The sequence below is a fragment of the Pelodiscus sinensis genome, chromosome 3, assembly GCF_049634645.1.
Source record: "Pelodiscus sinensis isolate JC-2024 chromosome 3, ASM4963464v1, whole genome shotgun sequence".
NCBI lineage: Eukaryota > Metazoa > Chordata > Testudines > Trionychidae > Pelodiscus > Pelodiscus sinensis.
Window position 1 is genome coordinate 189,700,800 of NC_134713.1, and position 15,486 is coordinate 189,716,285.

A 15,486-nucleotide genomic window follows, 5' to 3' on the forward strand; every position below is an offset into this window, starting at 1 on the left:
ACAGTACATGAACACTGCTTTTATCCTGTCCACATCTGAGGATAGGAGGAGTTATATGCAGTGAGCCACAAGAACACAAGGGCATGCTTGAAAATCTCATGAGGATGTCGCTGATTGGTGAAAATGGAGTACAGTGACAATACCTTGCAAAATGATGTACACTGGGTCTGAAGTTAAGAGAGAACTAATCCACTTACACATTGTAGAAAGCCTTGTTTTTAGTGGGCCAAATTTTCCACAACGCAATTTTTATGAGTGATTGGCTTGCATGCCCTGAACTCCTGATGTAGGCACGCTCGTTCAGTAGCACATCTTGCACATTTCTGGGCATGAAAACTGGACAGAGGGAAAATTGTGTCTTTGCAAATCTATCCCACTGCATTTTTTCTCTTAAAAAATAAGATAACCCAAACTCAAACATTTCTGAATGTTCGATCAAACACAGGAAATAAAGAGTTTACTCTTAAGCCTATGTCTAAAGACTAAATAAAAGCTTACTTTGGCAGATACATTTACACTGACCATTTGGGAGGGGCAGAGAAATTGTTCAAACAGAAGGAAGAATAGGAAGAACTTGCTTGTTTTGGCTTCTTTTCCCGATTTTTCCATTTCCTGTCCTATTTTGCTTTTTTCTTCACTTGTGTGTAACACCCACAGATTTCCTAATGAGGTGGTATGCGACCCACCACACACTATAGTGTGGGTGTAAATGAAAGAGCTGTGTGAATTAACAAGTAACTTGCACAATATTTATTTATGTCACAAAAACTGAAGGCAATATATACCTCCACGATACCACACAGAGAAATCTGTTACCCGATGATTTTCAACTTGAAGTATCCAAGGAGGCTACTCTAACAATGGACTCTCCTCTACTCCTCAGCCCTAACAAGCAGGCCTACACTGCCAATCAAACAAAGGTGGCTTGGCTCCCACTTCCGGGGGACTTCCCAATTACAACGTTTACCAGCTTTAGAAGATGTTTAGGAACTTCTATCAACATCATTACATCATAACATGAACCTTTCCTGCAATACAATATGTAACAGACTGATTTTGCAGAATGCTTTGTATAAGACTAAGGACTGATCAGATTGTAAAGTACAGGTTGCACCTCCCAAAACCAGAATTCTCTGGTCCGGTAACATCCATGGTCCAGCAGGAATATGGATGTTCCTGGATCAGAGAACCCCAGCAACATAGAGGCAGGAGGGCAATCCAGGAGGGGCAGGCTGAAGCAGCGAGGGGGGGGAAACAGTGGGGGGTTTGAGCCGGCAGCAGCCCGACAGCCTGCAGTATGGGACTGAGTCGGGGCAGGCCATGGCAACGCAGGATGGGGCCAGCAACAGCCCATGGCAGGGTGGGAGTGGGGCCAGAGACCCCGGCAGCCCGCAGCAGCGCAGGCTGCTGGAGCCTAGCAGGCAGTCTGGCTGGGGCAGCAGCAGCCAGGCCAGCAACCCAGAGTCCGGCAGAGGCTGGAGGTACCGTCTTTTAGCGAATATAACCTGCGGGTTATGCAAGCTTTTACATTCCCGTCCTCCTTCCCTCTCCCTCCCCCCACGTGGGCTATACTCATCCCCGTTGTTGAAGCAAAAAAAAACCGCTCCTCTCTGTTTAGGCAGCTAACAAACAGCTTTATTAATTAATAAAGCACAGCATGAGCCAAACGTGGTCCCAGCAAAGCCGGGCCCAGTAAAGCTGCTAATACAATCAATCCTAGTATCTTTATACCCTTAGCCAAACAGTCTGATGTCAGGGCATCCAATTACAGAAATCCTCAATTAAATTTGGAAAAACAAAGCCTTATCAACAAGATGGCGGACAGGTACGAGGGAGTACATCTCCTGTCCCAACCAGCCCAATTAACACATACCAATAGCCCATCCTGTAGGCCTCTTCTCACAGGGTGAGAGAAAGTTCACTCTGGTCTATGTGCTTGAGAGAAAAGCTGAAATGGTTTCTGATATACAAGATGGCTTCTAGCTAAATATGAAAATGGTTTCTACAGCTTCTACACCGTGTTATATAAGTTTTTTTTTTACTGAAATTACAGGAAGACAAGACTGTTCCATAGCCATAAGTCGAGCCTTGAGCTGTATGGCTACAGTTGACACTGCCCGTTTGTTCTCTCTCTGTGCACGAACCTACTTCAACAGGTTTTCTTCTAGATTAAGCCACTTGGCTTTCTTTCTGCGGCACCCTCTTTTCTAGGGTGTAATTTCTCAATCTCTGCTTCTTCCTTTCTCCACTCCCGAACAGACTTTTCGTTGACAGAATATTTTCTCCCTGCTGCTCTGTTTCCATTGTCCTTTGCATATGTCACAACACACAATTTAAAATTGGCTGTGTAGGATTTGCACTTAGGCATGTTTAAAAAGTTTTAAGAAGTTTTAAATACTTTTTTTTTAAAATTCATTACAAGTTAAAACTACTAAAGGAATAAATAAATGGTAAAACAGTGTGGTTCAAAGGGGTTATATACCAGAAATAAGGGTTGTAGTATACTCATTGTTCAGCATCATCAGCTGCGGTTCATTAACACTTCATTACAGGTGCTGTTCATTTAATAGTACACACTGTTCCTCTCCTGCAGGCTATACATGTGCACAGGTTATCTAAGACTTTTTTTACACAATCAGGAAAAACTGCGGGTTATGCATAGATGCGGGTAATACACGCGCACAGGTTATATACGCTAATTTACAGTAGTCCCCTGTCTCTTCTCCCCAGAGTCGGCAGCTGGGGGCTGTGCAGGGAACCTTGTCTGGTCTGGCAAATTCCCTGGTTCGGAACCTATTAGGACCCAAGGATGCTGTATAAGAGATGTCCAACTTGTATTCATTTCCCAGATGTTGTGTGCAGCGACTTATTCTGAAGAGATACATTTCTCATTTTGTAGAACCTAAAGATATAATATTTTTACCATCTATTAACTAAAGTTTTTGTTGTTCTTTTTTAAGGACTGGTGACTGGTTAAGTGTCAAAGTTCCTGGGTTGTGGATCCTCTGCATAGGTCTCTTCTCATGAGATGGACTCTGATTGCTCTGGTGAACATTCACAAATGCCCTTCTTTTCCTAGATGGACTGGATTAGTGAAGAATATTTGAGTGCTGGACTAAACCAAAGCACTTCATTTTCTCAGAGTGTTATATTGAGGAACTATCAACAGGGCTCACAACTCAAACTTCTGAAGTAGAGAAAGTAAAAAGGTGGCTTGGTAAAGTCATTCATCATCAAGTTGAGTTTCTATGGTTCAAACCTGAAGCTTTTTTCTCTATTTACATTTAACATTAATTAGTGGGAATTAATCCAGCCCAGTGAATGGCATGACAGTACTGGGAAATCCAAAATCCAGAGCCCGCATGTTCAGAATGAAGTCATTAATGTTACTGATTACTTCTTTTGACATATTTGTCTTAGGGTTGTTTGTTATCAGGGAAAATGTGGACAAGACACAGATGATCAGCTTGCCAGTGGTGAGACAGTGTGTCAATTCTCTAAATAAAAGGTTGTTTTACATTCACAGCTCATGAATGTATCAGCCATTCAGGCTTCATATATACTCTCAAATTAACAAATTATGCAAGACTAGAAGATTTACCAGGCATTGCTTTGGTCCTTAACTCAATTAATTTTTGTTTTTTAGAAAATAAAATGAAAATGTCCATGCTTCATAGAAATCATTGTTCTGGAGTGAGACTAGGGATAAGGGGTTCAATAAGCAGGCTGCTCCGGGAAGAGAGAAAAACCCCAGCCCTTTCTCAACACAGCATCTTGGAGCCAGGTGAGAACTGCCTCTCCAGGTCTGCTGCAGCTCCAGCAAGCACAGACGGGGGAGGAGGGTCTATGTCCCCTGGCTGGGGCAGCTTCAGGTTCATCTGCCTCCTGCAGTCCCCAGCCAGAGTAAGGAATGCATCAAACTCTGCTCTTTCCCCTTGCTCCCCAACGAAGGGGAACAGCCAGCAATGTTCCCGTACGAACTGGGGGAGGGGCTTCAGTGTGCCCCCAGTCTGCCCCTTTAACTTAGTTGGTGATTCTGTTTCTTTTCTCTCTGGTTTTCTGAGAAGCAATCCCATTCCAGGCACACCCCATTTTCCTGGCACAATCAAACCCTACCTTGCCTTAAGTTACGATAAGAAGAAACTACGCACCAAATTTCATGCATGGTCCTAGTTCTTAACCTTTAGTAGAAGTTCTTGAACAGACAGACAGACATACACACACAGACAAATTATCTCAAATATATAATAGATACTAGACTGCATATCTGAGAAAAATTAAATTTATCTTCTCACAATTACTTTTAACCACAATTTATTTAGGCAGTTACCTTTTAAAAATACAAGAAATGTTTCTCAGTGGGAAAAAAATTCCATAACAGGATTTTTTTAAATGGTGTCCTTTTTTAAAAAAAAATAGGAAAATTCTATTTGTTTTTTCAAAACCAGAAATATAAGTGGATCTGAAAGTTCACATGCTTTATAAACACTGCATAGTTCACTCTTTTAAGGGGATAAATTAAGGTTCCCGACTTGGAGGAAAGGCTTTTTAAAAATCTTTACTGGCCTCCGGTGCTTTCTACTTATATCTATTTTGAACTTGTGGGAAAAAACTAGTCATGCCATAACAAGCTAGTTCCCATGTATTCCTAACATATTTTTATAAGGCTTCTAAAATCATTTGCTGCCCTAATGAGCAACCAAAACAGTATTTAATCTTTGTTGTGCTTAATAAAATTATATGTTCATATTAATATTCATAACAGTATTGCACTAATACTGCAAATGGAGAGAAACTGGTTGAGAATTTGAAAATGGAAGGCAGCTTGAGCAAAAGTGATCATGAAATGGCAGAGGGAGTGGTAGAAAGGAAAACAGCACAATAAAGATAACAGATTTAAAGTGGGCAGACTTTAGTAAACTCATGGAATTGGTAGGTAAGATACCATGGGAAGCAGGACTAAGGAAAAATACTATTCAAGAGAATTGGCAGTTTTTCAAAGAGACATTATTAACGGCACAAGAGCAAACTATCCCACTGTGTAGGAAACTAGGAACTATGGCAAGAGACCACACTGGATTGCCCAGGAGATCTTCAATTATTTGAAACTAAACAACAATAATTAAAAAAAAAGAGTCCTATAAAAACTAGAAACTAGGTCAATATTTATGAACAAACTAAGAACCAAGAACGAATATGAAAAAAAGCAGAAAAACCAAGGGAAAAACTAGATTAAACTAGGTACAGATATCAAAAGTAAAAAGAAAACATTCCACAAATACATTAGAATCAAGAAGAAGACCAAAGACAGGGGAGGCCTATTACTCAATTGGGGACAGATTTGTAACAGAAACATGGAAATAACATGAGTGCTAAATGACTTTTTGTTTCAGTTTTCATCAAAAAGATTAGTAGTGATTGGATGCCTAACACAGGGAAATGCCAGTGAAAATGAGGTAGGATCAGAGGCTAAACTTGGGAAAGAACAAGTTATAAATTACTGAAACAAGCTAAATGTCTTCAACTCACCAGGGCTTGACGAAACACATCTAAGAATATTCAAGGAGCTGAGGAGATTTCTCAGCCATTAACAATTATCTTCAAAAAGTCATTTAAGACAGGAGAGATTCCAGAGGACTGGAAAAAGGAAATACAGTGCCAGTCTATAAAAAGTGAAATAAGGACAACCTGGGGAATTACAAACCTATCAGGTTAACTTCAGTACCTGGAAAGATAATGGAGGAAATAAATATGCATTCCATTTGCAGCCACTTAGAATCACAGAGCTGGAAGAGACCTCAGGAAGTCATCAAGTCCAGTCCCCTGCCCAAGGCAGGACCAATCCCAACTAAATCAACCCAGCCAGGGCTTTATCAAGCCGAGACTTAAAAGCCTCTAGAGATGGAGATTGCATCACCTCTTTAGGTAACCCATTCCAGTGCTTCACCACCCTCCTAGTGAAATAGTTTTTCCTAATATCCAACCTAGACCTCCCCCACTGTAACTTGAGACCATTGCTCCTTGTTCTGCCATCTGTCACTACTGAGAACAGCCTTTCTCCATCCTCTTTGGAACCTCCCTTCAGGAAGTTGAAGGCTGCTATCAAATCCCCCCTCACTCTTCTTTTCTGCAGACTAAACAAACCCAAATCCCTCAGTCTCTCATCATAGGACTTGTGCTCCAATCCCCTAATCATTTTGGTTGCCCTCTGCTGGACCCTCTCCAAAGATAATAAAATGTAATTAACAGTCAGCATGGATTTGTCAAGAACAAATCGTGTCAAACCTACCTAATTACTGTCTTTGACAAGGTAACAAGCCTTTTGGATGAGGAAGAAGCAGTAGATATGGTGTATGTTGACTTTTGTAGGCCTTTGATACTGTTCCTCATGACAATATAACCTAGATGCAGTTGGATAACGTGGATGCATAACTGGTTGGAAAACCATTCCCGGAGAGTAGTTATTAGTGATTTCACAGACAAAATAGAAGGACATAATGAATGGGGTCCCACAGGGATCAGTTCTGGATCTGATTCTGTTCAATATCTTCACCAGTGATTTAGATGCACAGAGAGTAGTTATAAAGTCTGCAGACCATACCAAGCTCTAGGGGTTGCAAGTGCTTTGGAGGACAAGATTAAAATTCACAATCATCTGGACAAAATGGAGAAATGGTCTGAAGTAAAAAGGATGAAATTCAATACGGAGAAATGCAAAGTACTCTATTTAGGAATCAGTTGTTGTAACAATCAGTTGCACACATACAAAATGGGGAAAGCCTGTCTAGGAAGGAATACTGCAGAAAGGGATCTGAGGATTATAGTGGATCACAAACTAAATATAAAAAACCAAACAAACATCATTCTGGGATGTAGTAAGAGGAGTGTTGTAAGCTAGACATGAAAATTACTTCTTTCCTTATAGTCTGTGCTGATTAGGCCTCAGCTGGAGTATTGTGTTGAATTCTGAGTGTCACATTTCAAGAAAGATTTGGCAAACTGGAGAAAGTCTAGAGAAGAGCCAAAAAATGACTAAAGATTTACAAAACATGAGCTATAAGGGAAGACTGAAAAAGTTGGATGTTTAGTTTGGCAAAGAGAAGATGGAGAGGTGATATGATAATAGTTTTCAAGTGCATAAAAGTTTGTTACAAGAGGTGGGAAGTAAATTATTCTTATTAACCTCTGAAGACAGGACAAGAAGCAATGGGCTTAAATTGCAGCAAGGATGGTTTAGCTGGAACATTAGGAAAAACTTTCTGTTTGGATAAGTAAACACCTCCCATCTGGGTAGGTAAGCACTGGAATAAAGAAAGTTGTAAAATCTCCATCACTGGAGATTTTTAAGAACAGGTTATACAAATACCTGTTGGGATGATCTAGAGGCAGAACTGGATTAAGACATGCTGAGGTCCTAAACTATGTCAAGTTGAAGAGGCCCCATAGCATTACCAGAAAACTGTATATTATTCTAACAGAAAGAACAATTAAAATAGAAATAATAAAGTTTTATATCTGCATATACACCGGTACATAGGCAAGGATGCAACTAAAAACTAGTAATTGTTTTGTATTTAGAGACCTCTCATTATCTGAAGCACTAAAATGCAGCTTTCTTATCTTGTGCATAAATCTGGCACTGTCTAAGGTTTTTGGTCCTGCCATGAGTGCAGAGGACTGAACTGGAACACCTCTTGAAGTCCCTCCCAGTCATAAGAACTATGATTTCTGATTCTATTGGAGGCTGTATTTACTATTGCAAAAGGAAATAAAAGGAAATAATGATGAATGTTACATTTTCACAATTTATATTTTAAAAGACTGTCAGAACCAGAGTATCTGTGCAGAAATCAAATTTTAAATATTAACTTAGACCCTAAATGTAAATGTAACATTTTAGCGTTAATATACTGATATTTTAAAAATTTGTTTTACTATTTTTTATGTATAATTGTCAGTTGGAAATCAGTTTAAATACATTTAAAGAAATGAAAGAGACTAATTAGCTCAGGATTTGGTAACAAGGTACACTGTCTTTCATTCCTATGAAACCAATTCATATCCAGCCTAGGATGATAGTAATCAAAAAAACATTACTATCTGAAAGCTGGTTGACATTAAATGAACAGAGTGCATGAGGGTACACATCACAGTATCCAGGACCCACAACCAACACTTGTCTAGAAGTTCAACACAGAGATATCAAAGTTTGGACAGGAAAAGGGAAGAATGATGACAGAATGCTGAAAGAAAATTGCCAAGTTGTTCATGCCTTAAAGCAGTTCTACAAACTTAAGACTCGAGTAAGAAGTATCTTCAGATTCTAAAAACAGCTATTTTAAAACTTCACCTTTTTGTCCCACTTTGCCCCCCAATGAAATCTATCAACAGTATCCAGCCATAGTTGTCTTCCTATTTTGTTCTGTTCCTATACATGATTAGCTAAAAGAGATCACAACGTAACAAACCCTGGTACCAAGCTGTGGTAATATAACTAACTAACTGACTACCAATTCTAATCACAACAAAACATGGCAGGTGAAATGTACCTATTTGTCATACAGAACATTTTTCACAAAGGAAGTAATCTCTCTGTTCTGTAATTTTGGTGTTAGATGAAATCATATAATATGTATGCGTATGTGAGTATAGAGAGAGTCAGTCAAACTTAAGAATTTTTACATATAAAGAAAATATATTCTTAAAAAGGAAAAAGAACATTTACTCTTTACATGTAAAATCACATAAGTTAGGCACCAGGCTAACTGTATTTCCTGGTAGGGCCTAAGTCATTTCTAGTATCAAATGTAAAGTAAAAATAATGTCCACCATTTTTCATTTTATCATTGTACTTGACCCTACCTTTTATGGACAAAGGAATGGATTGTGTGCATTCTGTGTGTTTCCACTGGCCTCGGTGTTTACGAGCTTCTAAGTAGTGCTTGACTCTTGAATCAACAGTGTCTTTTAGCAGCAAGCACACTTCCTGAAACAGAAATCAGTTGCAAATTTACAAATAAATCTACACAACCCTAAAAATTAATATCAAAACACTAAAAAATGTATGCAGAAACCTATTCTATGCAAATGTATGGACTTCTATGGAAGTTCTTATGTTCTTAAATTTGCATTGTCATATTTTAAGGAATACTGGAAGTATACATAAATGGGGAAAGTAACAGTAAAATTGCAACATAGGTTAGAAAAATAGGTTTTTTAGGTAATTTTTTTGAAGAATGAAAGAGGTAAAATCACTAAATTACAGTGGTGTTGTAAAATATGACACATGGTATTGATGAGTAATTTCTATAATTTGAGAAAACTTTACTGTGAAAATTCACAACTATGCACCTGAAATGAACATATTAGAACATAAGAACGGCCGTACTGGGTCAGACCAAAGGTCGTTCTAGCCCAGTATCCTGTCTGCCGACAGTGGCCAGCACCAGGTGCCCCAGAGAGGGTGGACCGAAGACACAATCAAGCGATTTGTCTTCTGCCATCTCTCTCCAGCCTTTGACAAACAGGCCAAGGACACCATTTTATCCCCTGGCTAATAGCCTTTTATGGACCTAACCTCCATGAAATTATCTAGCTTCTCTTTAAACTCTGTTATGGTCCTAGTCTTCACAGCCTCCTCTGGCAAGGAGTTCCACAGGTTGACTACGCGCTGTGTAAAGAAGAACTTTCTTTTATTAGTTTTAAACCTGCTACCCATTAATTTCATTTGGTGTCCTCTAGTTCTTCTATTTAGGGAACTAATAAATAACTTTGCTTTATCGGCCCTCTCCACACCACTTATGATTTTATAGACCTCTATCATATCCCCCCTCAGTCTCCTCTTCTCTAAACTGAAAAGTCCCAGTCGTTTTAACCTCTCCTCATATGGGACCCGTTCCAAACCCCTAATCATTTTAGTTGCCCTTTTCTGAACCCTTTCTAAGGCCAAAATATCTTTTTTGAGGTGAGGAGACCACATCTGTACACAGTATTCAAGATGTGGGCATACCATAGTTTTATACAGGGGCAGTAAAATATTCTGGGTCTTATTTTCAATCCCTTTCCTAATAATTCCTAGCATCCTATTTGCCTTTTTGACCGCCGCTGCGCACTGCGTGGAAGTTTTCAGAGAACTGTCCACGATAACTCCAAAATCTCTTTCCTGATTTGTCGTACCCAAATTTGCTCCCATCATACTGTACCTATAGTTGGGGTTATTTTTCCCGATGTGTATTACTTTACACTTATCCACATTAAATTTCATTTGCCATTTTGTTGCCCAATCACTCAGTTTGGTGAGATCTTCTTGGAGTCCCTCACAGTCTGCTTCTGTCTTGACTATCCTAAACAGTTTGGTATCATCTGCAAACTTTACCACCTCACTGTTTACCCCTTTCTCCAGATCATTTATGAATAAGTTGAAAAGGATTGGTCCCAGGACTGACCCTTGGAGGAGACCACTAGTTACCCCTCTCCAATCTGAAAATTTACCATTTATTCCTACCCTTTGTTTCCTGTCTTTTAGCCAGTTCTCAATCCAAGAAAGGACCTTCCCTCTTATCCCATGGCCATGTAATTTACACAAGAGCCTTTGGTGAGGGACCTTGTCAAAGGCTTTCTGAAAATCTAAGTATATTATATCTACTGGATCCCCCTTATCCGCATGTTTGTTAACTCCTTCAAAAAACTCTAATAGATTAGTAAGACAGGATTTCCCATTACAGAAACCATGTTGACTTTTGTCCAACAAATTATGTTCTTCTACATGCTTCACAATTTTATTCTTCACTATTGTTTCTACTAATGTGCCCGGTACTGAAGTTAGACTTACCGGTCTGTAATTGCCAGAATAAGATCCTCCGGAAAAGGGCGCTTTTTCCGGAGGATCGGGGCCAGTGTAGACGCTCTTTTCTGGCTTTTCTAAAAGCCGGAAAAAAGCGACGGACATTTTTATTTAAATGCCGCGGGGGATATTTAAATCCCCCGCGCATTTCCCTATTGCGATTTCAAAAATTACCATGCCCCTTCCGGAAAAGGGGCCAATGTAGACGAGCCCACAGTGTTTATGTTCCTTTCTATTTATCTCACTAGGATTGGACTTCCACTTCTTAAAAGATACCTTTTTGTCCCTCACTGCTTCTTTTACATGATGGTTAAGCCACGGTGACACTTTTTTAGGTCTCTTGCTATGTTTTTTAATTTGGGGTATACATTTAAGTTGGGCCTCTATTCTGGTGTCTTTGAAAAGTTTCCATGCAGCTTTCAGGGATTTGGCTCTAGTCACTTTGCCTTTTAATTTCTGTTTAACTAACCTCCTCATTTCTGTGTAATTCCCCTTTTTGAAATTAAATGCCAGGGTGCTGGACTGCTGAGGTGTTCTTCCCACCACAGGAATGTTGAATGTTATTATATTATGGTCACTATTCCCAAGCGGTCCGGTAACGGTTATTTCCTGGACCTGATCCTGCACTCCACTCAGGACTAAGTCAAGAATTGCCTGTGCCCTTGTGGGTTCCTGCACCAGCTGCTCCAAGAAGCAGTCATTTAAGCCATTGAGAAATTTTATCTCTGGTTCTCTTCCTGAGGTGACATGTATCCAGTCAATATGGGGGTAATTAAAATCCCCCATTATTATAGAGTTCTCTATTTTGGTAGCCTCTCTAATCTCCCTCAGCATTTCAATGTCAGTATCACTGTCCTGGTCAGGTGGTCGGTAATATATCCCTATTGCTAATTTCTTATTATTGGAGCATGGAATTACTATCCATAGCGATTCTATGGAACATGTTGATTCACTTTTTTTTATTTCATTTGATTCTACACTATCTTTTGTGACATTAAATTACAACATTTGATTTAGTCGAAGTTAATAAATGATATGTTTAAAATCTGAATCTAACATTCCAAAATTTAACTGTTTATAACTTGAAAACTTATTTACACACAGCCAAACAAACACACTTACAGGTCCCTCCACCAAAGCTTTAGTACAGGAAGCACTTGAATAAAATAAAGAATTTATCTCAACAGTACTCTGAATACATTTTCAGGTTGCTGTATATGGATTGGTTTTGACCACTTTCTCAGTAATCACATTTTCCATTGCACAGAACCTTGAAATAAGAAAAACTGATGCTTTGTTGGACACCAAGGTATAATTTTATATTAAAATGGTTCAAGTATTTAGAAAGTTGAAAAATTATACAAGTACTTTATTAATGAAAGAATTTTGCTTTAAATACACAGGTCAACTATGGCTAATCGAGAAAATATGTGGAATAGACCCAAGAAAACAGAGTATCTAAACACAGCTATAAATAATTAGGCATCAACATATATATCTATGAATCATGCACACTATTTTCTCCTGAATATTAGAATGTTATCATCTTAATCAGAATGTACACATAGAGCATGGGTTCCTCCTATCTATTCTGCTGTTAAACTCATTAAAATAACCTCACTGCATATTCTCTGATGGAAAAAAAATAATTAAAAAACCCAGGAAGTAGCAGAAACATCAGATGCCTTCAGTTCCATTTGCAAAAACAAAGATTAGTATAAACTTCCCTACATTTATATTTAAAATATTTCTTTTAGCTGTTGTGTTTAGGAAGAGATTACTGGAATAGAACTCAAAATAAACAAACATAAGCATACCTTTTAAAAATGTAAACTGGCACTTTTATCAAAGAAAATTAATATCCTTTTTCACTTATAAAATGAAATTATGAATTCAACAGATCTTGTTAATGGGGCATTATAGCTATACATATAGTACAGCAATGAAACTGATGCAACAAACTTATCAGAATACTTTTTAAAATATAAAGCCAGATCTATTCTATTAGCCCTGGGAGAGGATGAAAAGGGCAGAAAAGCAGATGAATTTATTCAAATTCATCAAAGGAAGGGCAGCTTAGTTAATGCAGCAACTTCCCCCTCTCCAACTACCAAAAATACCCTACAGAAAACTCCATTAGTGTTGTTCAACTTTGGTTCTTCAAGGCTCTGAAGTGGACACCAAAGGTAAGTTAAGAAGAAAATGTGTATCTGATTACAAAACTGAAAATATGTCTTTTACTACAGCTTTTCCCCAACACAGGCTTCTATCTTGCTCTTCACTGAGTCAGGCAGGGGAGGAGACAATGGAGCAGCCAATCTCTCTCCTCCTCCTACCAATGCAGCACAGTGCGAATGGGGGAGAGGCTGAGCAGCTACAAAAGGAAAGGGTAGGAAACGCTATCATTCCCCTGCACACTCATATGTAATTCCCTATGTAATAGCCTTCCAGACATCCCACATCAAAGCATCAGCAGCTCGTTGGATTTTGGTCCATATGCAGTCACAGAACCAATGAATTAAAGGTTCCTGAGACTCCAGAGTTGCCATGGGACAGGTAGCAGCCTACACATTTTATAGTTCCATAAAGATTCATGAGCACAGAAGAGCTACTGTGACAACTGGGCCTACAATTTTACTCTGATCTCAACTGTAAAAAGTGAACGAAAGTTCATAAGATGTTACAATAGCCATTAACAATAATTTTGGATGGGAAAAGGTGCAAAGGGAAGACAGAAAACCAGAGTTAGCCCCAATAAAATTGCGTACTGGTTAACTCCTGGACTGTATTAAGATCATGCTTTGTAAACAAGAAGAGTGCAGACTAGAAATTAATGACCCAAAAATTGGTGCGTCAGAAATAAGGCCTAACTGGTGGACCAGTTAATGAGGAGATGGACTAGTCTTCCCATCACTCCATTTTGAGGGCCTCAAAAAGTGACTTTGGGGAAGGATGGCTACCACCAACGCTGGCTGACTGAAGAAGGGAAGGAGCAAGATTCACCATTATGGCTGCCATTCTCTCAGTCTCCTGGGAGCCTGGACCTAATCCTGAAAAATGTCCTAACCAAATCATATGAAAGACAGAGGAAGCCAATGATATTGTTATATCCACTGAAGCTTACTAAACTCTAAACACCACTTAGGATATGACACTTGGTCCTCCATCATCCAGGTCCTCTTTTCCTTCCCTGTCTCTTTTCTTTTTAATTCTGTCTAGTCAGAATCTGGTTGTCTTGTCTTTTCCCCGAAAGGAAAGCTACAGCGATCTTTACTTCCATCTAGGACGCTGCTAAACAAAGAGGATTTCTTTCTAAAAACTCTCTCCAGCTAATCTTATTTAATATTTTATATTTACAATGCTTTAACCTTTTCTCCCCCTATCCCTCTATATCTTTAATCAAACATTTAAAAGGATTATAAATTATAAGTTTGCCATGGTACTGTGCAGGCTAAGGTCTCTGTAAACTGAACCCCAAACCTTGTTTAATGTTGGACAGTGAAAGGGTCATGTTAACACCTTTCTCTTTGGGCTCTTTATTCCCTCTAAATTAATACAACAGGATCTTTCCCCTTCAGCATTCTGCAGAGTTCAGAAAACGCTAGGTGGCAAGCCCTACCCTTCCTTTAAACGTGGTGATTAGTAGAAAACTGTGTGAGTTGAAAACTGAAAAGCTCCCAGGCCCTGCACCAAGTTTTTCCATATGGGGTATGATTTTGTCTAGGGTGTCTTATTAATCATTTCCCTTCCCACCTTATATCAACACAAAACCTCAATTAGGCTCTTAAAGAGTATATTGTTGAACTACTATAATCATATTTCTCATCCGCTGAAGACATTCAACCTTTACACTTTTCTCAAAGTGTGAGGTCACAGACCAGTAACAAACGCCCTGTTGTGCCTCATCATAAAATCCAATTTCCTGAAATTCATATCTTATATTTTGGCAGTCGTGCAAAATACTTTTTTTAAAACACTAGGAATTCAGATCAATTAGGACAGTAAAATCATTTACAGAGAGGAGTGTTAACAATGATTACTTTGCTGAGAAGCAAATTTTAAAGACTTTTCCCATAAACTGATTTCTAAGTGCAGATCAGTTGAATTATACTGCTAAGCATTCTGCTCCTCACTACTCCAGAATAACAGATTATTGCAATTTTTGATTTTACACTTCTGAAGCAAAATATTTTCTGAAAAGTGTTGGGATGTTCTGTGATGACAAGTCAATTATGCCATTATTAGGAAAGCAATCTGATGAAAAGTACCGTAACCGAGACTTGCGGGAAAAGACTGGAACTTGAGGCAACTTGCATGTCTCACATTCATTTTTAATGTGAGACTCAAGTTCCCACAATAGCCTATAATGGAGAAAAATTCTTCCAGTAAATTGTTACTAGAGCCCAAAAGAAATCACACAAAATCTCATGAAAGGTACAAACTTCATGTCTTTGGTCACTGACGTATATTGCAGCAATTTTGCAACGTTTCATCTTTGGTCACAAACATAGCTGCTGTTTGAATTCTAATGGACCTTTGAAGAATATGGTTGGATTTTCTTTTTACAGGAGATAAAAGATCTGCTGATACTATATGACATGCATACCAAGACAACATTTTCATGCACTTGTTATACTCTTAGT

General features: G+C 38.8%; 1 protein-coding gene across 8 annotated transcripts in view; it reads right to left on the reverse strand.

Moving 5' to 3' along the window:
- The window catches only part of SLX4IP (SLX4 interacting protein), a 125,920-nt gene that overhangs the window by 52,869 nt on the left and 57,565 nt on the right, over positions 1–15,486 (reverse strand). For all 8 annotated transcript variants that reach the window (XM_075925665.1, XM_075925663.1, XM_075925666.1 and 5 more), the window contains one exon: positions 8,863–8,986. In XM_075925665.1, coding sequence (XP_075781780.1) covers positions 8,863–8,986 — 124 coding nt within the window. The remainder of the gene's footprint in view (positions 1–8,862; positions 8,987–15,486) is intronic.